This window comes from Chelmon rostratus, chromosome 1, assembly GCF_017976325.1.
Source record: "Chelmon rostratus isolate fCheRos1 chromosome 1, fCheRos1.pri, whole genome shotgun sequence".
Classification (NCBI taxonomy): Eukaryota; Metazoa; Chordata; class Actinopteri; order Chaetodontiformes; family Chaetodontidae; genus Chelmon; species Chelmon rostratus.
The window spans coordinates 29,270,883-29,297,982 of NC_055658.1; the positions used below are offsets into that span (position 1 = coordinate 29,270,883).

Sequence of the window (27,100 nt, forward strand, 5' to 3'; positions counted from 1 at the left end):
CCAGACCTCACCAATAGAGCTGACAAAATTTTCATTAATGTGTGTTAAAGTGTCATTCTGAGCAACAGATATTTTCATTTTCACCTGGGGCGGCTGCTGAGAATAGCCCGCCAATAATCCGTGGGGCTAATTCAAAGCCCCGCCTACCCTGTCAGCCTGGCGGTAGTGGTGCCTTAAAATACTCATCGTAAAACAGGTTGCAACAGGCGCAAAACGATCAGGATTGCCAACAAATTAGACAGATTTTAGATCATCAGGCATCAGAGATGTTGAAATGGCAGAAGTGAGTAAATTCGGCCTGTAGCTGGTGTTTGAATATGTTAGTGTTATAGGAAAATATGTACAAGTAAAAATAAATATCAAATAAAATAGTTAAGCGCAAAAAGATGTAGAAATGTATTGACTAGACTGAATTTGAGGCTGCTGTTTCAAGTTGTAAGAATGAGCAAAGACACCTCTAAATGAATAATAAAATAAAAATTGCAGAAATTTGAAACAATAGTCATGAATTAACGTGCTGCTAAACGTTCCTTCTGTCTGTGTTTACTGACATGGCTCCGAGCTCTCCGCCCCTCTCACGTCACATGTGGTTAACTCGGGTATTATCGAAAAATCCCGGCTCCCTCCTTTAACGCTCCGTCGTTGCTTTTCACGCTTCAGTTGGAATCCCCATATTTCCGACAGCACCTTAAGGCAGCATTAGTTAGACGTTTAGCGGTGTCGCGTCGCTGCGAACAAACAACCCGGCGGAACAAACAAAGCGAGAGAAAACAAACATGAAACGTCGCGGAGATGTCACGACAGCGACTGTGGCAACATTTCTTCTCCTGCTCTGCCTCTTTTCAGTCCGAGGTAAGTCATTTTAAACCTCCGACACGTATCAAACCTGATTGCCCGCATTCAAACACAACTCTGATAAACTCCAGCTGTTTGTGTTTGAGTAATATCTCATTGGGTCTACCTCTAACACCAGACCCCATTCACTTGTCCCCCATACGATCCACAAGGAGACTTTGGAACTGAACTTTGCCACCTAGTCTTATTTTCCCTTTCCTGACTCATGGAGAGCCAGTTTTGTTTTCCCTGCCGCTCGGTGATGCGGGTTTAATGAATGACAAAGGGGAAGATGCGCAACAGGTTGCTCATGTTGGTCTTTCCTCAGGAATCTGCTGCTGGACTTGCTATTTGTCATGTCTCAGGTTTTCATCTGTTTTAACATAATAATCGCAATAAGCTCATTTGGCCGACTTTATCACGACCCGTCACTAAATGTTGCATTAAATAGTGTAACTTGTCCTTAAAAGAGTGTGTCATTTGTAAGTACTTTATCCCAGTTTATTATTGTCTGGTAGAATGGGTGATTAAATGCGAGACTGCTCTGTTATTATATGTGAGACTTTGTTTTCACCATTAAGTGAGACTCAGTGGTTATATCATAAGAGGCGGGTTTGTAAAGGAGTTATTACCTGCACTAGTGAGCAGCTCTTGTTTGTCTTTTTCTTGCATGCACCACCCACAATGCGTAATAATTTGTGAAATGTAATGATAACACATCTCGGGGGGGTCACATTAAGAGGTGGTGCAGATGGAGAGGAAAATAACACCATATGTGCCCTTGTCTGGAGCCAACATGAACCAGCTGGCCACCTCTAGTCCAACCTGGGAGCGTGCTGCCCACCAGCTGCACGCAAAAGTCAAATTTGGAGACGCCAGAGGGCGTTGACTGTCTCTCGGTGTTTGTGTACATTCAGCGGCCTGCTGCTTCGCTCTTTGCCCACCTGTCGGTCAGGTGTGCTGCGTGTCCCGAGCCACTGGCGACTTGCTGCACTGTCATGTTGTGTAACTGCTCATTCCTGAAAGAGCTGCATGCATCTGGCTAATCCTGCAAGCTCTTAATCTTGTTGGCTGTGTTGGCTGCATAAAATTGTGGTGTTTGTTTAAAATTTGTTTACACCTGCAGAACAGGTAATACGCACATTTATTTCCATATTAAACTCCATTGCAGCCAGATTGATTTGGCCTCATCAAACATCTTAATTCCCATTCTTTGCTGTGGAAATTGTTCCCACTGGTCAATGACTTAGTCGAAATGCTGGTGCTTAGGTTTGCTCTCATGCTGAAACATGTCACTGCATTAGCAAAGCCAGTCTGCCCAGTTCTCAGAGGTCTGACAACAAATGTCAGATGTGTTCTGGCACAAAAAACTTTGAGTACGTTGACAAAAACTGCAAAATTATCATGTTTGCATACCCAGTGTCACATTTCTGCGCCTTATTACTGTGGTGGCCCCCTTTCCAAAAAGAGAAAGTTTGCATTATTCACAAAATTCCTGCAGCTTTTTACCTCACAGATGCCAAAGAAAGTCACAGCAAAGTCCAGCAGTTCCACCGGGGGATGTCTCAAGCTTGAATGTTGACTCTGACGTGGCGTCTGATGAGTCAACGGGCTGGTTTCAAAAAAAAAAAAAAACACCTCAAAGATTATGAGGTTGTGGTTTTGTCATTTTGACAGCTCTACTGTGGCTCATAAACCGGTGCCCTGCCGCTCCCACACGAGATCTCTGCCGTTATTTTCCCGATCCAGCCATGATCCATGACTCAGCACTCTGGGCCTCACGGCCGACGCTGCAGCACCGCTGTTGTTACAAACGCTCAGAGCAGACGCCACAGCAACGACGAGGAAACACTGCAGATCCGTCCACCCTTGGATGCTTTACGCCGTTATAACTGTCACACATCCCTCTTCTTGTGACTAAGAGTGCTACTCAGCCACAGAGAGCCCTGCTAATGTCATCAGGGTTATTAAAGCCTGTTTTTCAGACAGTTGGAAAAATATGACCACTTACTTATTAAATGCCAGTGAACTGAATTATGGGGGATGTAGGATCCTCTGTTTGGAGCGTTGACCCTCAGTATACTCAGTGGTGGAAAGTACATCTAATCAAACATTACACTTTTGCATTTTGGGGTACGTTTTACGTTACTTTATACTTCTATTACACTACAGTTCAAATGCAAATATTGCAATCTGCTCTCCACTACGTTTATTTGATAACTTTAGTTACCAGTTACTTTCCACATTCAGATTAATAGCGCAAAATATAGTGAACAATCTCTGGGAGACACCTTTTAAATGTTTCTCAGGAATGATTTTGCGATGAATTGTCATCACTCGCTCTTCGTTTTGCCCCAGTCTGCCCTGTTTTCTTCTAATTAACATACTGAATTCATTCGTTTCCCAGAATGAGTGGGAACTCGTCCTCTTCAGCTGAGCTTGATAGCTTAACGAGATCAGGATGCCAAGAGTTTCTCCCATTCAAGAACAAACGTTTAAAAACAACAACATGTGTTGAAGCTGCTATTACTGTAGCTACTGGCAATGGAGAAATCTATGTCTCTGGTATCCATGGTAACAGGTTACATACACCACCGTTGTACAAACCACCAACAAATTGTGTCAAGTGTGCATTGCATTGGCAGTAGGATGCACTTTTGTACCCAGCACTCCTTTTTTTTTTTTCTCAATCTCATTCACTCAGGCGACTACTGCGAGGTGAACCTTTGCCACAATGGAGGAACATGTGTGACCGGGGTCGGGGACGAGCCGTTCATCTGCATCTGCGCGGACGGCTTCGGTGGAGACACCTGCAACCTGACAGAGACAGGTACGGCCAAGAGGAAGCTTTTTGGAGGAGAAGCACAGTCAGATCACTCCTTCAACTTACCCACTTCCCTTCACCCGTCTCTCAGGGCCCTGCAGTCCGAACCCCTGCAGGAACGACGGGTCGTGCGAGATCATCACTCCGACCAGACGAGGAGACGTCTTTAACGAGTACATCTGCAAGTGCCAGCCGGGCTTCGAGGGGGCGCACTGCCAGATCAGTAGGTTACTTCTGGATGTGATTAATAAGTTTAAGCTGTTTTGCCCTGTAACATCCACCTGAAACAACTTCAAACTCTACTCTCAGTTGCACACCTTTATACCAAGTTGGTAAAAGTGTTGACACAAGGATTTACTGTTCAGGGAAGATTTTATAGCTTAGATAAAAAGTAGAGCATCTCGATAAAAAAGATTTTAGTCAGTAGGCAGCATCAGGCTACTCTTTCAGCAGATTTCCCTCTAAGTGTGAACACACGAGGATTTTCCATCCTGTCACAGCATCAGCGGCGAGAGAGAGCCGTGCAGTCAGCTCAGCACTTTCCTGAAAGGATCTCATTCAGTGGCCTCTGCGCTCGTTCCGTTTGGCTAATTAGCGAAAGGCCACTCCAAGTCTCTTAGCATGCAGACGCCTTCCACGCCGGTGCAACACTGCAGCTGTTTGTGCCCGAGCTCGACCAAATCAGATGAAGGATTTGATATGAGTGAATTCCGTCGTATCCTCTTAAAGTAATGCTCGATTTCTTGTTGAAGTTTTATGAGTGGAAAACCTGGAGTTTAAGAGTGTGTCTGAAATATGACTGACACCCATGATTTGGCACTAAAACAGCTTTAAGCTTTGAGTGTCCAACTGCTGATAGAAAAACTCATTCTGAAAAAGCTCTATTCCAGAATATGACTGGAGTTTGAAAATATAACTCTCAGGACTTATTACTGAAGAGACATTTTTTGTGAATGAACAGCTCAGCCCAAAGCCCACAGCCTGACCACCAATTGTAGTGTTTGCGCGGTCTGGTCGTCCACTCCCAAACATTTTCTAATTTTGACTCAGTCAGACGTCAGAGGCTGGACCGGTGTGGAGGTGCTGGAATGAGGTAACGGCACAGACATAAATTCATAGTTGAAGCCAATGATATGACTGTGGTTCTGTGAATAGTATGTCAGAGGTTAACAGGGCGCAGTTAGTTTGTAAGAAATGAACAATAGTTGCATTTAATCTGCAAGTAACACTAGAATGGAAAAAATGAGTAAGTTAGAATGACACTTCCACCATATTTCTTTAATCCACATGGAATGAATGTCAAAACAGCCTTTAAAGCTATTTCACCGTGCTTCTCTCAGTAGGATCGCCTGTTTCCCTGAGTTATTATATTAGCCGCTCTGTGCCAGCGCTGTCACAGACAAACAGGCATTCGTTTCTAAGATGTGAGCAATCCTCTTAGTGCTAACGGGAACAAGAATTAAACAGACCCATGTGGCATTACGTCAACCTGTCATCTGCTTTAGTTCTGAAGCCGTGGGAGAGTTATTTAGAGGCGACGGAGAAAATGAGGCTGGACAAACACGAAATGTCGTTTGTTTTTTGTTTTTTTCAGTGGAATCGCTTCAGTGCAGTCGACATCAGTTTTGTCGCAGGATGCATTACTTTGCATATAAAAGCCATATCATACGAATGCATCGTATGCACAGATAGTGTGTTCTGAAGGGATACGAACCTACGCTTTATCTAAAATTAATCATGTAATTCTGAATTGGACTTTTCCACTTGTTCTATTTCTACCTTTAATTTCCACCAGCACAATAAAGACTTATTTTCTTATTTTTCTGAAGGTGGGCTCCAAATATATTTAATGATTAAATTAACTCTGATACATATTTATATTAAAATATTGTATTATTTTGCTGGCAGCTAAACATAGAGCTATACGTAGGAGGAGTGTAAATGGTTGTAGAAAATAAATTAATGCAAATGAAGCACGTTAGAACTGTAGTTGGTACAATCCAAATACAGTTGAGGCATAAACAGATGCAGCTTGTAGCTTTGCATTAATGGATAGAATAAGGATGAAAACAAAGACAATTCATAACATAAGATGGAAAATGAAGCCACTGACTAATAATAAAAAGTTGAAAACAGAGTACATAGAATGCATGAAATCAAGTAAGTTTCAGGGCTTTATCAGGAAAGTCATTGCTAGTTAAAGGCTGAAGTGAAGAGGTAAGTTTTAAGCTTTCTTTTTAAAAGGTTCAGCGAGCTGGTGTCTATATGCAGAATGTTCCAGAGCTCTGGGCTGCATCTACATGCAGGGAGTGCAGCTGCACTCGGGCCTGATCTGGCTGCAGTGAGGACTGTCTCAGTGTTTATGTTAGGTCGGGGTGAAGGAAACATCATAAACGCACATTAAGATCCAGTCAAAACCAACAATTCCCTGACAGAACTAGTGTTTTTGAACACATGATAATGTATATATGCAAAGACTATCATTACCAAGAGATCTTAATGCAGGTTTTCCAGTAACAGCACTGCTGACTTTTTGTCTCATCAGCTCGTTACCTGCGCTGACAGTGAGGTCTGTTGTGCTGTCTGGTTGTTATATTGTCTGGTCTGATGTCTGAATAGTGTTTGAATCGTCATTACTCAAACTGTTTGGTTTAGTATCCCTCTGTGAAAACATTTAGGTCACTTTTAAGATGAATGAAGAGAGTAAAATGTGCATCTTATCCCATTGCTCTAAATAAGCCCCCCTCGACATGCTGTGTAAGCTCGCCACCTTGTGGACATTAGGAAGCATTACATGGGCAGCGTTCAAAGGGGATACAGGAAGTGGCCGCAGACTTTGTTGCCATGGTTACGGTTGAGGAAAGCAATGCTTCTCTCTGATCTTTGCCAGAAGGAGCAAAGGCTTGAAAAGCTCACATATGACACTGATTGACTTATCCTCATGTGCTCCATTCTGATTATCCAGTCGCCTCAATACACAGAGTTGGTTTATGGGCCATCTGATGGTGAGACAACATAAATATAACCTCCTAAAATCTTAACATTTGTCCAGTCATGGTGCAAAATCCAATTATCAATCGTGACCTTTCACCCCTAACCTGCTGTGCCCTTTAAACTGGTTGCCAAGAGTGTCCCGCCTCCTCAGTGTTGCCCTCAAGGTCATTTCTGTCATCGTGTTCGATTTAAGTGAACCTGCTTGTCACCAACTGTGTGTTGGAGACACAGTGAGGCTATTGTGTGGCCCTCCACCTGCCTTCGTCCTCCTCTGTTAGTTTGTGGGCAGGTGTGCACCACCTCTCCAGCAATCCTCCTTTTTCGCGATTGTTGTGCTTCACAGAATATTTCCTGACTGAAGTTCGCTAATAAATAATACAGTGAGTTGTTGTCTGTTTCAGATGTGAACGACTGCGCCAACCAGCCCTGCAACAATGGCGGGATATGCCGGGATCTCGATGGAGACTACACCTGCCAGTGTCCCTCGCCGTATGTGGGGAAGCAGTGCCAGCTACGTACGTTCACCGACCACCACGACATTTCATTTCACACGCGGTTCTCAGATATGAACGGCCTTGTGTCGCTTTCTTTCCTCAAAAACCTTTAAAATGTAAACGACACTAAAGACTGTTTCCTAAACTGACAGAATACAGTGTGTCGATGAAATGCAATGACTTTTCTAAAGAGTCATATAGTGGCCTGAACAAGTGTTTTACTGGTGCTTTAATCAAGTGTAAGTACTATATAGTGGAAATTAAATGGAATTAAACTCTTTTCAGTGGACACTCACCAAAAAAACTGCGATTTAAACGATGGCGAGATGAAAAAAAATACATTTAGCACAGAAGTAGATGTACTTGCTCCCACCCTCCATCATATTTTAATGGTTGTGTCCCAGGTTGCATTTCCCTGCTGGGGATGGAGGGAGGAGCGATCGTGGAGTCCCAGATCTCGGCTTCCTCTGTGCACTACGGCATCCTGGGGCTTCAGCGTTGGGGCCCCGAGTTGGCTCGACTCAACAACCAAGGCATCGTCAATGCCTGGACGTCCGCCGCCCACGACAGGAACCCCTGGATCGAGGTGAGACAAGTAAACGAATGAAAGAATAAAATCATGAGGCTGAGCCGCGAGAGCCGTGAGGTTGACCGACGTTTGACTTGTTAACAACAGATCAACATGCAGAAGAAGATGCGTCTGACGGGCATCATCACTCAGGGCGCCAGTCGCATGGGCACGGCGGAGTACATCAAGGCCTTCAAGGTGGCGAGCAGCTTTGATGGAAACTCTTACACCACTTACAGAGTGGATGGCCAACGGAGGGACAAGGTTAGAGGACTCCCCTTGTATTAAATGCAGGTTTCCTGCACACAGTCAGCAGCTTTTACGTAACCTTAAACATCAGATTCCACAGAAAGCGTCTCTGCCTTCAGCCCACTCGCCTCATTTCGCATGTGTGTGTGCTGCAGGTTTTCGTGGGCAACGCAGATAACGACAGCACAAAGACCAACATGTTCGACCCTCCCATCGTGGCCCAGTACATCCGCATCATCCCTGTGGTTTGCCGCAGGGCCTGCACGCTGCGCATGGAGCTGGTGGGCTGTGAGCTCAATGGTAAACATGCACGGCACATGGAAACCTGGCAGATAAGAATAGTGGCCAGAAAAACAAATCTTATAGCCTCTGTGAACTTTATAGCAGGAAGAAGTGCAGAAAGTCTCTTTTGTTTTTGTTTTTCACTCCGTCTCCTGTTTTACTGTGTTTGGTTTCTTCTTGCTGTGGTTACACTGACAAGCGTAATGACAGCCAGAGAGTTTCATGGCTTCCGTCTAGCTGTGGTTAGATAGAAAACTTATATTATAAACAGTGTTCTGTGGGTAAGCCTCACTATGCGACAATAAAGCAGCAGTTCCAGGCAGAGACAGAGACACACACACACAGTGTTTCTCTTCACCTCCATCCTTTTGTCCTTTGTCTTGTTTGACCTAACAGGTGAAACATGGTGAATGTACACACACTGCACTTGTAGCTCTATGCTCTTTGTTGCATGCATTCTTGCACTCTGTGCGCCTCTTTCTTCTCTTTCCTCTCGGTCGTTGGAGGGTGTAAAAACATTTTAATCTTCTGAATCTCACAAATTTTCTTCAAATGGATGATGGGTGAAGTTAATTGATCTTTTCTATGGGTGTGTTCCTTCATTCCCCCCACTCTTCCTCTCTCTGTCGCTTTGGCTTCCCTCCCTCCGTCCTCCCGTCTGCTTCTGGTTCACAGTTTATTCAAACGCGGCAGGTTGCTCAGAGCCTCTGGGAATGAAGTCTCGCCTCGTCTCGGACGGGCAGCTCTCGGCCTCCAGCTCTTTCCGCACGTGGGGCATCGACACCTTCACGTGGCACCCCCAGTTTGCCCGGCTGGATAAGCAGGGGAAGACGAATGCCTGGTCGCCTGCCCACAGCAACCGCTCGGAGTGGATCCAGGTGAGCGGAGCGGCAAAATGTCCTTACTGGTGAAATGACCTTTGAGGCCAGCCGGGTGTTCTGGAGCACAGTTTTCTTTGTTCCTCCACAAGGTCGATCTGGAGAAGACAAAGCGCCTCACAGGCATCATCACTCAGGGGGCCAAGGACTTCGGAGTGGTGCAGTTTGTGTCGGTGTTTAAAGTCGCGTACAGTAACGATGGGGAGTCATGGAGCACTGTGAAGGAGGAGAACACCAGCAATGATAAGGTCAGACGTGCGTGAATCCTGTAGAGTGTTGGTTATACTTTTTTAAGTCCGAAAAGTCACACATAATATCCACTTCCCTTCCTGTTTCTCTCTTTCCCTTCATGATGAGCAACAGTATATCTTTGGCTCTTGGTGGAGGAGTGGAAGGCCTGTTCTGCTCATCAGAGCCTCTTTCTCTGAGATGATCCAATAAAAGTGTAAAACGAGCTTTGATGTTTTTACTGGGAGAAAATGACACAGCCCGGGGCTGTTGTCTGAGTGCTCTGAACGTCTGGGTGGGGCTGAGCTGGGTTGTTAGAAGGCTCAGTTTGATTGACAGTCCCACGTGACAGTCGAGAGATTTGGTGGATGTATTCTCCAAGTGTTACTGTACATTACAGCATCATGAAATTGTTCATTATCACCTTTTTATTGAACAAACTTGAATATCTTCTGCTCAATAACTCGTGATTTTACTTTAACCGTTATCCTTAATGCTGGTTTGCAGCTTTTCCAAGGCAACATCGACAACAACACCCACAAGAAGAACCTGTTCGAGCCTCCGTTCTACGCCCGCTACGTCCGAGTCGTCCCCTGGGAGTGGCACGAGCGCATCACTCTACGCATGGAGCTGCTGGGCTGCGATGACTAGAAACCCACCGGCCCATTGCTCCATCTCCGCAGACCACAGCAGAGGAGTGGATCTCAGACGGGATCGTGTGTTCTGTGCTCCGTTGGTTTCTCTGGATAAAGACCCTGTTGGCTGCTGGGACTGTAACACTCGTAGCACTTTCTGACTAGAGACTTTTTTATGTTTGTGTTAATAGAATTGTTTGACATTGCTCACAAACTATGAAATATCCATGATTTGACTTTTAATAGCTTTGGATCTAAACAGAATTTGCATAGAGTTGCTGCATAATTTTCTCCTTCTCAGAACTCAAATTGATTTCCGGGTGAGGACTCTTGATGATAATTCACCTCTTGCAGCTATACTTGTTAGATTGGCAGTTTTCTGTCTTTCATTTGCAGTCAAGCACCAGTTAAAAACCCTGCAAATTTTTTACAGTCTGCAGAGGAAAGACAGCAAACATCCTCACAATCGCGCCCTCACTATGCACATCATCGTCCAGCTGTTCGCTCGATAGCATGATGGCGCAGGGCCTGTGCAATATAGACAATATTTCAATCCTGGAAGAGATAATATGTCCAAAAGTAGAATATGAACCTTAAAAACTGCTGCACACAGCTCCTGCAATCAGACGATGGAACGACAAACTGAAGGGCTTTTTGCAAGTTTTTCATGTTTTTTTTTTTAATTTTAGCAGGTTTATCCGCTTCAGTCTTACACATAATTTGTAATTTAATCCTTTTTACAACAAATGTGAAATATGTAGAAAGATGTGTAGAAAATAAACATTGTTTTACATTCTTTTTTTTATCCATCGTTGGTCTTGAACTGAGATCATTTATTAAATGTTAAGAGAAATCTTTGTGTGCGTTTCTTTTCGACCAAGAGACACAAAACACGTCTTTGTCGTGCTTTCGTTTGAGCTGCTATGAATGAATGTTGGCAGTTATGTGACAGTTTATTCCCCACTGATTCAGATCAGATTGGGTGATGGTGGCTGGTTCCTGCATGAACAGACGGGGCAGTGAGTCCACATGCAGGGCACACAAAGGGAGAGGAACAATACCTATAAATATATATACTCAATATAATCCAAAAAGCAAACTTCCTTTTGTAACATATCACTGTCAAAGGATTGCATGAAAGGAAGGTGCAGCACAAAGATGTTGTGAGTCTTCTCCATGTCGGACTACCGGACTTTGGCCTGCTGTTTACAAGAGTAATTACACCCTGTTAGCCACTCATCTCCCTGCTAAGCTCGCAGTCCTGGTATGTTTGGCCCCTGGCGACAGCTTTCATCTCTATGAAATGAGTGTGGTGGAGGACGGAGCATCTCTAACCCATCTGTCCTCACCGCGTATGTCTATGTCTACCGGACTGTATGTGGATGTGTATGTTTTCCACAACATAGCAGGGTTTCCTATAAAAGATCACAGTGCTTCCAGGAAAACACAGCTGGAGTCGACGTGGGGACCCGCTGCTGCAAACATCTGCTTTCAGAGAGCAGAGGAGGGATGCAGAGCAGTTTTCTCCCAAGATATTCACCCGTGAACAGCTGAGTCTGCTCGAGATGGTCCCAGTGAATCAAATAATACTAAAAAAATACAATAAAAATGTGATTCTGATACTGTTTAACTGTTTTTCAGTGTAAAATAATCACGTTTGCTGAAATCATAAAAATATTTCATTTCATGTTATCAGTCCGTAGTTTGGTGTCTGGTGAGAAAGAAACTCACCAGTTTAGTCAAATTTGCTTTTTAAATATTGAAATTGTTTGAAATTTGCAATTTTGGAGAATTGTGAAAATTAAAACTGAACGAAAATACACGTTTGCAAAACCAGACTGTTAAAGATAAAACAAGCAAATATTGTTCTAGCTTATTTTGTAACGACTAAAACTAGAGATATACAATGCTGATGACTGAAAGTGGGGACTTGTCCACATCTGGCTTCACTGTCCCCCCTCCACTCACTGCTGCCAGAGACACACACAGGTGAGTTTCCAGCTCAACAGTCTGAGCTGTTGTTGCAGTAGCAGAGCAGCATTTCAGCCCAGAGACGGTCGACAGAGACTGGAGGCGACTGAACTGTTGCTTTTTCTTCTTTGACCAGAAAATCACTGTTGTCAGGCAGAACTTCTGACTTTTTTCTAAAAGCCCGTTGGCTTCAGCGCATCTTTTTCTTCTGCTGCTCAGCATCAAAGCTTTCGGTTCGTGGAGATTTGAGCCAGGTAAGCGGAATAACAAGGTGTTTCTGGGTAAGTGAGGGAAATAAATATGAGCAAATGTCTGTTAACGCGAATCGTCTCATCAGACAAATGAACTTCTGAATTTCGTGTCATTTTTTTTTTCTCGTGCGTGTCGACTTTTTTTTAAAAGCTGTTTTACCTGTCCAGGTGTGTTATGTTTTTAATGATGGATACCAGGACGAATCATTATGTATTCAATTGGAATAGTTGTGGCGAACCTGCAATGTAAAAAAATAATAATAATGCTCAGAACTATGATGCGAATCGTCAACATTTACATCCTTTAAATCATTTGAAATGACAGTTTTGGTGCGACGCTGGAGAAACGATATTTTCACAGATTTGTAAAGCGCGTGTCTTTAAAGTTGCTGAAGTGGCACCTTTGCTTTTTTTAAAGAGAATAAATAATTTATGAACATGGTGTCGTGCTTCCCCCTAGTGGCGCTGTCCTGCCATTACATGAGGTTGCGCGTTAACTGAAAACTCGTGAAAATACTAATTAAACGCAGGACTATTTCTCAGAAATAGAGGGATTTGTCCAGTTGTGTGACCAAAATCAATTTGTGCTGAATGTGGGAAAGACAGAGGAGATGATATTTGACCCAAAGTCCGTCGGGGACCACAGGCCAGTCGTCATTAAGAACTAACACATCAGTCAGGTGGGTTCATACAGGTATCTGGGGGTCCACATTGACAACACACTCAGCTGGAAGGTACATGTTGGAAGCCTCTGCTCCAAACTCCAACAGTGTCTCTACTTTCTACGCAGACTAAGGGTCTATGGAGTGGAGCAGAGGATCATGTTGCTCTTCTACCGGGCTGCACTGGAAAGTATCATCAGATACGGCATTATAGGGGTCAGGAATCATCCTCCCCTCCAGTTGCTTTATGAGCAGTCCGTCACCAGACAGAAAATTGTGTCTGACCCGACTCACATTTTACACCATGAGTTCCAGCTCCAGGAAAACTCAGGGTCCCCAGAACCAGGCCGAACCGCTACAAAAACTCATTCCTGCCAACATCCATCAGACTGCTAAACAACCAACAGTACCTCTTAGTGCAATAAGATACATGGTGCAATAATTTCCTATCCGTGCAATATAATCTCTTTACATCTCTCTTGTATATAGGTGTGTATATGTATGTATGTATGTACATATGTGTGTATATATGTATATATACGTGTGTGTATTTATATATTTTTAATATACTTTTGTTTTTATATATGTATATATATATTTACTTCTGTGAAGTATGTCGCTGCTGTTTGGTTCTCTCTTTTCTGTTTACACCTGTAAACTGCAGTTGGACGGAGTCCAGGAAAAGTTTCCCCACGGGGAAAATAAAAGTTTACCTTATCTTATCTTATCACAGAGGCCATTCAGGATCAGGGTTTGTCATCGGAGACAGGATGATGATGATTTGCTGCCTCGCTCAGCTGGTTCTCTCAGGCTGGGCTCTGACTGCCCCCACAAGTCCAGACAGCTTCTTCTACCATAACTTCCTCAGTGGAAATGTCAGCAAAGAAAGTAAAATAAAATATTTGTTCCTTAGATCCAAACCAGGTGTATTTTATCAGGCTTTAGCAATTATTTTGAACACATTTAATAAAAATTTGTCCATATATTTTTAAGCTCTGTTCTCAGATGTTCTGTCTGTATGTCAGTTCATTTCAGAGGTGTGAAGCTCCACGTGGACTCTGCTCAGCCATCAGTGTCTGCAGTCAGAGGGGGTAACACCACAGTCCCCTGCAGGTTTTGGTACAAGCCTGAGCTGAGTTCACCAAGGGACGTCCGGGTCAAGTGGTCCTGGCTGCCTGCTGCTGGGGGACAAGAGACAGACGTGCTGGTGGCTATTGGCTCCGACAGCCGAAGTTTTGGGGAGTTCAGGTTGTCGAAAGGACAAATAATGAATTCATGATTCATCATTTTTGTCATTAGCGGCTGCATGACCTTGTGTGTCTGCTGCTGGTTGGTCAGGGGTCGTGTGCAGCTCAGACAGGACTTCCCAGGAGATGCTGCACTGGTGATGACCGAAGTCCAGCTGAATGATGCAGGCCACTACCGCTGCGAGGTGGTGGACGGACTGGAGGACAAGAGCTCTTCAGTTTATCTGGACCTACAAGGTACGATATGTCCACCTGTGCTGATACCGTGACTTCCATTCTCAGAGGCATTGTGAGCATTACACAGATGAATTTTAGAAATAACCAGATGTTTTAAAATGAATGGATTTAAGATGAAAACATACAAATTAAAAAGGATTGCATCTTTGAGTCTTCTTTAAAATTTATTTTTATGGTCGTTCCTGGAATTAATTAATTAATTAAATCTTATTAAAAGTATGCCTTTTGGTTGTACAAGTATTCATTGTGGTTGTAGTAGTAGTTGCAGGTCAATCTAATGAATTGTAATAGGCCTTGTATCAATATTTATTTATCTATTAGACCTGTCTTACTGCTGCCATTACTGCGAGTATCATCAGTATTGCTACTACTAGTGTTTTTATTCCTTGCAGTACTTCTTCATTCTGTTACTGTTGACAATGGTAGCAGTAAGAAAAGCTGTACTGAATGTACTGTATGAGAAATACTGCAGAGTTAAACTCTGAAGCTCACATACTTTGTGTAGAAGTACATCTTGAGGCTGTCTGATTGATTCCTCCACCCAGGTGTGGTATTTCCTTACCAGCACCCTCACGGTCAGTACCACCTGAACTTCCGGGGAGCCCAGCAGGCCTGCGAGGAGCAGGACGCCACGCTGGCCTCCTTCACACAGCTCTTCCAGTCCTGGAAGGAGGGTCTGAACTGGTGCAATGCAGGCTGGCTGGCTGACGGGACAGTCCAGTACCCCATCACCCGGCCCAGAGTGCCCTGCGGGGGGCACGGCCTCGCCCCGGGCATCCGGAGCTACGGAAGACGCCACCTGCGCCTCCATCGCTACGATGTCTTCTGCTTCTCCTCCCCTTCACTCGGAGGTGAGGTGGCCTTTTTGGAAGTGGAGGGTGGTGTGAGTCCAGCAGGAAGCAGGATGTTATAGCAGGAAAAGCACAGGTGTTACTAATGACATTAACGATGGCTCCATTCAAGTGTCCCAGTAAGGCCTCATTAATGTCATTATTTACACCTGTGCCTTTCCTAACTAGTAAAATGAGTGTCTGTTGTCTCATGTTGGCAGTCTGATTACATGAAAAAGCTTCAGAATCTGATCGAACTCTGTTTCCTTCAAAGGGAAGGTCTACTATCTTCAGCCGTCTCACAAAATGAACCTGACTGAGGCTCAGCAGGCCTGTCAGGAGGACGGGGCGGAGATCGCCAAAGTCGGGCAGCTCTACGCCGCCTGGAAATTCACGGGGCTGGACCGCTGCGACGCCGGCTGGCTGGCCGATGGAAGCGTTCGGTATCCCATCGCCAAGCCCCGGAGACACTGCGGTGCCTCTGAGCCGGGGGTGCGCAGCTTCGGCTTCCCACCTCCCCAGCACAAGCATGGAGTCTACTGCTACAAGTCAGATGAGGAATGAAAGTCAATGTGCCTCTTCAACGAAAAGCTCACAATGATTTCTTGAAAATGTGAAAATTTATCTCAGTATATACATTTTAGTGTATTTTCAGCTGTTGTTGGTATATTTTATTGTTTATTGTTTTAGTATATTTTTATTGTCTTACTATATTTTATTTCTGGTATATTTTCTTTTTTATTGCATTTACGCATATTTTTACTGCATGTTAGTTAATTTTATTCCCTTGTTTTTACTTTTATTATCTTTCTTATTATCTACACGGGGGTTGCAATGCAGATTTCATTGACATGGTCAATGATAAAAGGATTCTTGATTCTTCTTAAATTCTACTTTATACTAATAGATTTTTTTTCTTATGAGGTATAATTTTACACCTTCATGCCTCTAAATATTATTCAGAAAACATGGAGACAAAAATCACTGTTTGCATAACCTGTTTAGAGAAAATGCTCATGGGTCACAAGTAGAAATAGCTTTATTTTTTCAATTTTTTTTTTTTTCGGGGTCTTTTCCATATCCACTATGGGATAGAGTGATAGTGAAGCTACAGATTGGGGGAAAATGGGGTCTTTTGCACAAAACCAGGATAAGGGATTAAGCCGGGATATGTTGGCTATCCTGGATCAACTTATCCTTGATCTGGTTGCACAAAAGCGGGATAGGGGAAAGCGGGATATGTTTTGTTATAAGTTACCATGGAGATTTATTCTGTAGGGCTAGCCTGCTCCAGACCAGGCTAAATTCCAGGATCTATTTAATCTCATCCCTTATCTCAGTCAGCAGTTACCACAAATGAAAACCAATATTTATTCCACTTCCCACTACACATTCAACGAGACCCACTGTCATTATTTAAACATTTGTGATCATTAATTGCAATCATATATTTTATATATATATATAAATACACATCATACAGTAACAAGATGACATGACGTTCCTTTATTGAATAGGATAAATCAAAGCAAGTAATCCATCAGTTCCTTTCAAAAGTGAAGTCACACAGTGCTCTACAAGATAGAAAGCACAGAATAAAGGCATATTATTTGTCACAAGAATAAATACACATTCTCAAAGGTCTGTATATAAAACACCCTGCATGTCTGCACACTGGAATAAATGCAGGACAAATCCATACTTAACAAATGAACAGACAAATGTCAGGCCTGTACACACAGTACACAGCACAATAGGCCAAATGAACAGCTATCTGCTATTGCAGGCCATATTCAACTTAAATGTACAGAATGCACTTTAACTGGAATAATTTAAAACATATTGGTCTCTGATCAGCTGACCACTGTCAACATTCGAGAAGATGGCTGGATTGTCCCTGTCCACGTCTGATGGCACTCTGGGGGCCCTCTCCGTCCTCAGGCAGGCCACATTATGGAGGACAGCACAAGCCACAGTAATATCGCATGCTCTGTCTGGACCGACCCTCAGATGGTGCAGACATTGGAAGCGGGCCTTCAGGAGGCCAAAGGTCATCTCCATCCGAGCCCTTGTCCTGGCATGGGCATTGTTATATGCCTGCTGTGCTCCCTGAGGGTCTGCGTAAGGTGTGAGGCAAAAAGGCTCACAGGCATACCCTCAGTCCCCCAGCAGCACATCAGAGAATTCACCTGTGAATGCAAAATGTCATCAATAGAGGGACATTCTTGACACAACCTTGATGTCAAAAGTGGCCATTAAAAGAGGTAATGTGGCTCACCTTGTGACAGGCGCCGACAGACTGCAGAGGACTGAAAGTTTCGGGAATCATGGACTGAGCCAGGCCACTTTGCCACAACATTGCTGATCGGGTAGTCAGCGTTGCAGACCATCTAAAATTATACGATGTAGACTATTAAACCAATCAATGCACATCACAAGCAATGTACAGTGTTCATGAATGTCATAAAGTCATGTTCACCTGAACATTAATGCTGTGAAAGGATTTCCTGTTCACAAAATCTCCCTAATGGGCACCTGAGGGGGATTTTATTTTGATATGGGTGCAGTCAAGTGCACCAATGACATTGGGGAAACCTGCAACACAAAGCAATGAGTATCCTACTATGACTGTTAACACTTGTCCTGTAATTTGTAATTTTACTTACCTGCAATGCTATAGAAATCCTTTTTGATGTCACAGAGCCTTCTGTGACCAGGGAAGGAGATGAAGACACCTGAAAGTGATTCAATAGCCAGGTACACACTACGCACCGTACGGCAAATTGTGGCCTTGTTCAGGTTTTCAGCATCCCCTACCGAGTACAGGAAACCTCCACTTGCAAAAAAAAACGCAAGGCCACACACACCATTTGCTCAACACTCATGGCTCCGTGCTGTGTGGTGTTGGATCCTGGGACCCAGCAGTCTGCACAGATAGTGGATGCCATCTGCAAAAAAAACTATATCTTTCATAGAGGTGGTCATCAGGGAAGGCGGGCCCTATTTGAGGAGCTGTGTGCTGCAACTTATCCAGGATTGGTTTCACCTGGCTTGATGAATCCATGTCTACTCATCCTGGCTTGGCGTTAGTGCAACCAATTAAGCCTGAACTCTGTTGTTTTGGATTGGTCCAGCCAGGCTCAATAACTTACCTGGATGTCTGAATCCTACTTTTGTGCAACAGGCCCCTGGTAAGAATTTTTGTTTGGAACTTGTTTGTTGTTGTTCTCTTCTTCTTCTTCTTCTTCTTCTTCTTCTTGTACTTTGTCAATGACAAGACATCTTACAGAACAATTTCCGCCACCTATTGGACATGAAGGAAAACAAACGAAATTGTTTCTTTTGGGTCAGTAATTAGGTGACTTTTTAACAAATACTAAAACTTTAGTTTGTTCGAAAACTCTCAAACAAAAACTTACAATAGCCAGATGACATGATTATTTCTATTCAAGGTTAATTAACTTGACAGTTTAGACAAACAACAAGATCTTTGTTGTTTTGATCTACCCACTGTAAAGTCAGTAATATGTCCAATATATCAGCTGTTTATACTGATAGATGATCTCTTGCGGAGTGAAATAAAACAAAAAACATGCTGCATTTAAGGCTATGTTGTCAGATTTCAGTGTTTCACTACTCTTACCGTTATTGTAGGCTGTTTCCTTCACCCCAGGCAGTTCTGAGAAGTCCTTGTTGTCACACCCGGGACTTCGGGGTAATCTAATCACTTCCTGGGATGCATACATTTGAGCTGTTTCCTAGTATTGTCCGATATAATTCCAGACACATGATGTTTTTTTGTTAATGCGTGTAACAAAAAAAGATCCATTTGTTCATGCATCTATCCCTTCTGGAGTTACTCAATGAAGGAAACAGCTTCAGAAAGTCTGTAGTTTATCCTCAAATCTAAACACAGCTCTCTTTAAGTCTTTCTTGACATCATCCTCTTCTCCTTCACTATTGAAAATGATCTGCCTTTATCTGTTCAGAACCATTATATGTCATTGCAATCAGGCACACGTCTTTTCTGCAGAATGCAGTGCCTTTAAAAGGAGAATATTGCAAGTTCACAATGTATGGGAATATCCTTAAAGTTTTTTTTATGAGATTCAAAGCTCAAGACAGAAAGGAGCACAAAACAAAACAGTGTGAGTGTGCATGTGTTTGTCAGAGAGATCTGACTGAGAGAAAACTCCTGAAATGTAGGTTTGAACACAGCCAGCAGGTGGCAGTCAGATGTTTGGTTTCTTTCAAGCAGAAGAAAACGTGCAGAAGCTACCTATCAACTCTCTCAGTCTTCCACAGTCTTTATGGAAATCAGAAGCTATCCATGCCTGGATTTAACATGATCCACCAGCTCCGTCACATGGCCAGAGTTCACTGTAAACAAAATCCAGTCACGCAGAGAATGTGGCATTTATGGACATACAATGAGATCAAATGTGAAGAATGTAGGATGACACAAATGTGACTACTGAAAATCTGAGGTGAAATGTAACGGCCGCACACGATGGGAGGTGGGAGGGAAAAAAGCAGAGAAGAACACAGTGTACAGTCACTGAAGTATGTTCACTGACCCTGCAGTGCCTCTCAGGTTTATGAGGCATTCATATGTGGGACAGTGTAATATTTGCTGTGCAGCTGATTCAGCACTTCAGCTCTTGTCAGGAAAAGTCTTCACTTACAAAACCAATCTCAGCTCACAGGGTTTCAGTGTAGTGAATCTCAGTTCATAAGGGCTATTTAGACACGCAAATTACACAGCATGGCCATGTCGGCAGACTAAACAGCTGTAGTAAGAGTAAGCAATTGTCATGTGAAAGGTTAACGCAAGATTGAGTTGTTATGGAAGTACACAAGGATTTCAATGGAATCCACAATGACTGAAATTCGTCGAAAGGAAGCAGATTCATGCTCTGACCTCCACACCCATGACTGACAGTGCATGACACAATAATTTTGAGCGTGGATACACTAAGAAGGACATTGATTAAAACCCTTTTTTATATACTTTAATGCACTTTTCACTCAACTACACATGCTTGATAACTATAGTTACTCGTTACTTTTCAGATTTACATTTTACATTAAAACATGTGATCAGGTTACATAATAAAATAAACTGTTGTAGTTTAAAACACCCAACAGTCTATGAAGTTATCAAAATTTGCTCAACTTCATGCAGCTCCTTACTGTTTTACTGCTGTATCAGAAATGATAATACAATATTATGATTAAATAATAATACAACACTGACAGAAGCCATCCTCTATAAAGAGTCCTCTTATTTTTGATACTTCCAAGGACATACTTTCACTTAAGTACATTTTGAATACATAAATTGCATATGTACTCATGTTTTTTTTACATTGTGGTATTGCTACTTTCTCGTAAGTAAAGGCTCTGAGTATATATCTAATCAACAAAAATATATCACCCATTTTACTTGATAAGAAGTGATTAAACAGCTACTGAGCACCACAACATTAAAACTGTCCTGTGATATTCTAGAGATTTTATTAGCTGTTGGCACCATCACACATTATTAATCTACTAATCAAACTTAAAGGACACGGCTAATCAGATGCAAACTATTGGTTGCCAAGTAACTGAAATACTTTATTAAGATACAGGGTGTTATTAAGTGACACTGAATATCACGATCAAATGAAAAGAAATAAATCAACACACAATCACAACTTCACTAAACTCAGTAATGGCATGAAAATCATGTTTAGGCCTACATGTTACGCTTTCAGTACCAAGAATCTTACATCTCATTTTAAATGTGTTTATATCACATTGTAGTCAAATGAGAAGACAAGTAACTGGCTGGTATCAGACTATAATCACAGTATCACTGGAAGTGGAGAAGCTGCTTTTCTTAGCTTCATGCCCTCGAAACACTGCACCAGATTCACCATATGAGCATAAGAGCTTTTCTTCAATATATTGTTGTAGACTGAAAAATCAAGGAAATCTCAGTCTCAGGCTCCACATTGGCAGAAGGAAACTGAGTCAAACTATGAATAGAAATATTACAAGCCGAACTGAATTCCACACTTGGCGACTTCCTCTTCATATTTGAGGTTCTCGAGGGTGTGAGCCCCAACTTAAGCAATATTTTGGTGTAACCTCAGGAAACTGTGTCATGGAGTCGGTTGAGACGTTTTTAAACAAAACAGAGAGGTCAGCAGCAGGCTGGTGAAGTAAACACCGCAGCAATGTGGAAGGATATATTGTCCTTTGTTTATTGTGCGTCTCTGATTCAGAGTCTAATATGACCTGTGCTCTGTGGCAGCACTGGCAGCCTTAACTTCCATATTGTGTGTATTTTGGTGTGTATTGTGGTTCAATAAGTGACTCAGCGATGGCGTTGTTGAACTGGGCCAACGCAGGAAGTTGATAAGGGGAAAAAATCTGACAGGTCATCTGCACAATGCCCACAATGCAAAGATGTCCTATAGCTGTCTGTTAAGGTCCCGGCAGTAAAGGAGGCCTCGTCGTCTTATAGATTGCGTTAGTTAAATGCCATCAATAATGACCTGCAATTATCTAGTCTGTTTTTGTTTTCGAGTCTATTCTAGTCTTTTCTAATCTAGTCTGTGTCATCAGTTCATTTTTCAAAGATCCAGTGGTGTCACCAACACAATTAAAAAATACCAGAAGTACTAAATAAGGGACCCAAAGTAGAAGTAAAGATCTTTTGCAACAGAATGTTTTTAAGTATAAAACATTGAGAGTGGTCCCTTTCTCAGCCTTAAATGATTTACACGTTCATGTAAGCAGTGTTTTAATATGTTTGATCAAAGTTTAGGTGTACTATAACTACTAAATGCTATGACATTTAAATTATAGAAATATATCATTTCTTATAAACTTGTGGATGTTTTGCATTGCGAAATGGAAATACTTGATGACCAGTGCTTCAGAATGATAGCTTGTGATTAAAAGGTTATATTTTGGCAAGAAGGCCGATCTGTGAAATGTGAAAAATACATTATATTATTGGATTGTTAATACAGAGGCATTCACTCGTTCTTAATTTATATGGAGTTCATTTTATATACTGTTGGATAGTTGAAACTATAACAATGCATGTTTTTGCAAAGGATCTGTATCTGTAAGATAAATGTTGAGTAAAAACTACAACATTTGCCTCTAAAAGACAGTGGAACTACAAAATAACATCTGTGTTAGGTAAGAATGCTTTCTAAATTAAAATTAGTCTACATCATGGGTTAAGGTTAAAAGGCGGGGTGAGCGGAGGGAGGAAGTGGGATGGCAGCTGCGGTAACACTCGCTCGTGATTGGTTGTTGTGGGTTTTCCATGCGGCTCGAGGTGTTTAAATAGCCAATCACGTCGCTCTCTCCAGTATGTGTAGATGCTACAGTGAGCTAGCGGCCCTCTCTCGGTGGAAGACCGTGTCCGAGTGACAGCTCGTCTCTGCTGCTCTTACCTTACTCACTTAACTCAAGTGCCATGGAGGAATCAAGTAGTTGACGTTTCCTGCTGCAACCTTCTCTTTTTAAGCTTTCTTCTCGTCCGATCACTGATCCTGAACCGGTTTATTGACGTTTTGAACTCTCGGCGACTTTTTTTTACGAGCTTTGACCATCCGAAAACATGAAGTACATCATCGGCATCGGCGGGTGAGTTCCTACGGATGAATGGCTGGGAGCTAAGCTAAGCTAGCTTGCTAGCGGAGCCGCTAGGCCCTAAAAGCCCGGCACACGTGGGGAGGGCGGTCATGACATCCGCTAAATTGTTGCTTCCTTTTTTGTTGTGCTGCTGTCGAAGCTGCTCACTAACCAGATGTGTCGGTGTTCATGCGCATGTAAACGCTCCTCTCTGGTAATCGATAAACGGAGCGAAGCTAACGGTTCCAAACATGTTGTTATACAGATAAATAAGCCCGCCATATGCCCAGTCGACCCACCCTTTTTCATGTAGACATTAACACCTAAAATCAATTAAATGTCAAAGTTTTGTGTAAATATTTGATCTGACTTTGGTTGCTTATGGTTTAGAACTTTAAATCAGTGACAGTCAGATGTCATGGACAATGCCATATATTTAATTTACCAATATGGAAAACATGAAATGTTAAATGTGTGACCTCACGATCAAACGGATGGTCCAGACACAGTATTTGAAGTGAGGGTCCAGTCATTAATCATTCAGCCTTACAACTCTCTGCCTGTGTTGCATCATCCACCATTCATTGCATTTATTGCTTTGTTCCCCACAGCGTAACCAACGGAGGGAAAACCACCCTCACCAACAGACTGATCAAGAACCTGCCCAACTGTTGTGTGGTTCATCAGGATGACTTCTTCAAGGTGAGCCACATGCACACATATGTCCTCTTTTTTTTCTTTTTTTTTTTTTTGAATTTTGGATGTAGTTAACCAAAGGGCTTGCTCTGGGTGACACAAGTCAGTGGCGTGTTAACGCTTTTGCTGCCTGTGTTACTTGATGCAGTTTGAGCTAGTGTGTAAAAACGCTGTCAGAGCCTTCCATGTGGCACTAGTGGAATGTACCTGGGTACATCTTATCAATGTATGTTTCAGCCCCAAGATCAGATTGAAGTTGGTGAAGATGGCTTTAAGCAGTACGATGGTAAGCCTGGGTTTTTAATGAAAGGGTTTGTGTGTGTGTGAATGTGTGTTTGCGTGTTGTGTGTGTGTGTGCTCCTGCTGTAACCTTGTTAAATTTGTAATCTGCATGCAACATTGACAAACATGAGTACTGAAATTTTCTAACTTGCTCTTTGCAATTTTCTATACGCTTCTCTCTTTTTTTTTTTTTTCTTTTTTTTTTTCCCCTTCCATGCTTTGCCCTCCAGTCATCACTGCTCTGGACTTGGACGCCATGATGAGTACGATCTATGCATGGTTGGACAACCCGGTGAAGTTTGAGAAGTCTCATGGCGTTAATAACACCCTGGACACTGAGATCGTCCCAAAGTCTGACCACAAGGAGGAAGAGGAGACTCACATCCTCATTGTGGAGGGCTTCCTGCTCTATACCTACAGGTAAGAACATGTGCTCATTGCACTTCTGTTAGTGCCATTTCTCGCTGTCAGTGAAATGGGACCTCTGTGCCTCGAGGTTAATTTGCCTCTATCTCTGCAGACCTTTGATCGACGTGCTGAACCAACGTTACTTTATTTCCATCCCATACGAAGAATGCAAAAAGAGGAGGTGGTAAGTGTTCAGACACTGTTCTTAAGTGGCGATTACAGTCTAGTCTGCTGTCTTATCACCATAAGTAACTGTGTTGCGTGTCTCTCTGCAGCTCTAGGAACTACACGGTGCCAGACCCCCCCGGCCTGTTCGATGGCCACGTCTGGCCCATGTACCTGAAACACAAGAACATCATGGAGGTATCAGGTGTTGATGTCTGTAAGTCCATTTGCCTGTTTTTTGCTTTTTTTATTGCCACTTATGTAACTGCATTTTTTTTTCATATTTAAAGCTGGAAGTTTCTCCTATTGATTAAATGTATGTATGTGTTTACAGTGCAGCTAGATGGAACCAAGTCAAAAGAACAGCTGTTCAACTTTGTCTACGGCGACATCCTGAACAACATCCAGAAGTCTCTTTAATAGACAAAGGTACACACACACACGTCACGTCTGACTGTCCTCTTACAAATCGTGCATATTGAAATGTGAGTTTCTGATAATTTTCCTCTCTTGCAGGTCATACGATCGGCTAAACGGAGCATATACTCAGCCTGCAAGCAGAAGACCGCCTTGCCTTAAGTTTCTACCTGGCAGCTCATTTAGCTGACTGCTATGATTTTTATGAAAATGTAAATGATAAACTGACGGCATCAAATGCTGGCATTCATTTTTTTTTTTATCAACCATATTTATTGCTTTGTTACAGCCTACACTCCAAAGAGAGTTGATGGATATGTTCAGAGGATGGTTAGACTAAGTTGCATATGTCAATAAATGACCTCCTGCCAATTCTGTACTCTTGTGATTATTTTAAGGAGACACAGCTCCTCTCTCCAGCAGTTACACTGAAGGGAGTACAAAGTGGAAGCCTACAAATTGTTGCTTGTGTGAAGTCCATGTGGGCAAATGCCAGTTTTCAATATAGTGCCCTTTTCAACACTTACAGCCCTGGGCAGCTGCTAAGTCGGGCACAGTGTGCAGACGGCATTCACTATCTTGCTCCCAGGCAACAGTTGGTGTGAGTGATAAGTGGAATCACGAGTCAGAACCTCGTGACTTCAGGTCTAGAGCGCAACCCTTATCTAAATTCAGATGCACATGGGCAATTTCCCTGCAAGTGTTTCCTTCTGAATAAACTTAGAACTACACAACTACAAAGGTCACTTTACTTGGTTTTACAGAGCAATAGCTGTGTAATAATGGAGATCAGGTCAATAAGTGGAAGTAAATCCATGGTTTCCATACATAAGGTCCTTTTTTTTTATGTTGGAAAATGTATCATGATGTTGAATCAAGGTGTTCAAACACATACAGCACATAATGTATGTGAGCATTTTAAGTAATCCACAAATGCATTATATTCATAACCTTGCATGCAGAAGTTTGGGTACCTGGTTGCTGTAAATGACGCCAAGCTATCCAGACTTCCTGTGCAGGAAAGTAGCGTCACTGGATGCAAGCAGACCATCATTTCGAGCATGTGTGCAAAAAATGTAAACAGCGCAACATTACTCCCACAACGATCTTTCCTTTTGAATGAATGACTTCAGGGCAGTGGTTTAAGCCCATACACACAAAACATACAACGTTTAAAAGAGATGCTTCACCCCATTTGCAATGAATAAGCTCAACCGTTTGGTCAGACTCTCCATAAAGCTGCGGTCACTTTCAGGGTTGCAAACACTGCCTAACGTGTCACCACTGCAGGCACACATGTTTGTATTTATTTGTAAAGTCCTGTGTTTTATGTGTATACACAGACGGTATGTGGTTAGTGTAATTCATTGAGGCGGGCTGTGTCATCTGTGTGTAAGCTTAAGACACATTTTCATCTTTGCAGAAGTAGAGAAAGTTTCTAACTGAAATAAATCCACCAGTTAGTGCAGTTCTGTAACACTGTAGTAATGCGTCAGGCCCGTGCATTAATATTGTGCATGTGCGCCGGTACATTTCTTTTCCTGAAGTGGAAAAATACAGCTTATGAAATCTAAATTCAACGTCCACAGAAGTCTGGAACTGAGTCATGGGCGTGTCAGGCCCCTGTGAGGGAGTGAAATCGGTTTCACTCTGTCCTTTCTTCACTCTACTGTGAAAGCACACGTTATGTAATGTTGCTACAGTACAGACATGTATGGAAGTGGGTCAGAGCCATATGTAAGTATGAAAAAAACCTCTTGGCCCACATATGAGAAGTCATTTTTTTCCCCCTTCCCTTCCCTTTCCCCTGTACTTCTACGTGTGTATAGTCCAGCGCAGTTCCAGCTTAAAAGATCAGTTTCAATGTAACGTGTTCATGTCAGTACAAAAATCCAAGTGTACCGTTTCTTCAACTTTGAAAACAAACTACATCATGTTCTTAGATCTAATGCCTGAAATCTTTTTCCATCCAACAGTCACTGTTTCCTCCACTGCTGGATGTGCTGTCTTGGAATAAAACAACCCTCGAATGTTGATGTTACGCTGCATGCGGGTCAAATGGAGGTCTAACTGTAAAAGCATGTGTCGTATTGTTCGCGGGGCACAAAGCGGCTCTCATGGCTTTCTCCACACAGACTGTATGACTGACACACGAGCGACTCTGCAGCAGCAGCTCGGACTTGCAGGCAGACGGTGGACATCTGTCTTAAAAAGCATGTTTTTCAGTGCAGTTTGAGTCATTTAGTTTATATTTCAGGTTTTAGTATGCATGTTACTTCTCAGTATTTACTCCACTCATGTCCTGTA

The 27,100-nt window shown here is 42.7% G+C and overlaps 3 protein-coding genes across 4 annotated transcripts; all 3 read left to right on the forward strand.

Annotated features, from left to right (window-relative positions):
- The first annotated feature begins 665 nt into the window (after positions 1-665).
- On the forward strand, positions 666-10,664 carry LOC121606203 (EGF-like repeat and discoidin I-like domain-containing protein 3). Of its 2 annotated transcripts, none has more exons than XM_041936407.1 (10): positions 666-852; positions 3,539-3,664; positions 3,750-3,881; positions 7,054-7,167; positions 7,551-7,732; positions 7,823-7,978; positions 8,119-8,263; positions 8,939-9,123; positions 9,216-9,371; positions 9,859-10,664. In XM_041936407.1, exons 1-10 carry the CDS (start codon positions 777-779, stop codon positions 10,000-10,002), a joined length of 1,416 nt encoding a protein of 471 aa, XP_041792341.1. In that variant the 5' UTR covers positions 666-776; the 3' UTR covers positions 10,003-10,664. The 2 variants fall into 2 exon arrangements, with proteins under 2 accessions (XP_041792341.1, XP_041792335.1); XM_041936401.1 differs by having other exon boundaries at positions 8,921-9,123; positions 9,859-10,663.
- A 2,979-nt stretch (positions 10,665-13,643) lies between these two features.
- On the forward strand, positions 13,644-15,748 carry LOC121608567 (hyaluronan and proteoglycan link protein 3-like). Its single transcript, XM_041939900.1, has 5 exons — positions 13,644-13,758; positions 13,896-14,118; positions 14,209-14,354; positions 14,900-15,205; positions 15,459-15,748. The coding sequence occupies exons 1-5, from the start codon at positions 13,644-13,646 to the stop codon at positions 15,746-15,748; spliced, it is 1,080 nt and encodes a 359-aa protein (XP_041795834.1).
- Positions 15,749-22,573: 6,825 nt separating this feature from the next.
- mibp2 (muscle-specific beta 1 integrin binding protein 2) lies at positions 22,574-25,165 on the forward strand. The gene is made up of 8 exons (XM_041933383.1): positions 22,574-22,837; positions 23,437-23,527; positions 23,759-23,807; positions 24,034-24,223; positions 24,324-24,395; positions 24,487-24,593; positions 24,711-24,805; positions 24,893-25,165. Exons 1-7 carry the CDS (start codon positions 22,812-22,814, stop codon positions 24,794-24,796), a joined length of 621 nt encoding a protein of 206 aa, XP_041789317.1. The 5' UTR covers positions 22,574-22,811; the 3' UTR covers positions 24,797-24,805; positions 24,893-25,165.
- The last annotated feature ends 1,935 nt before the right edge of the window (positions 25,166-27,100 follow it).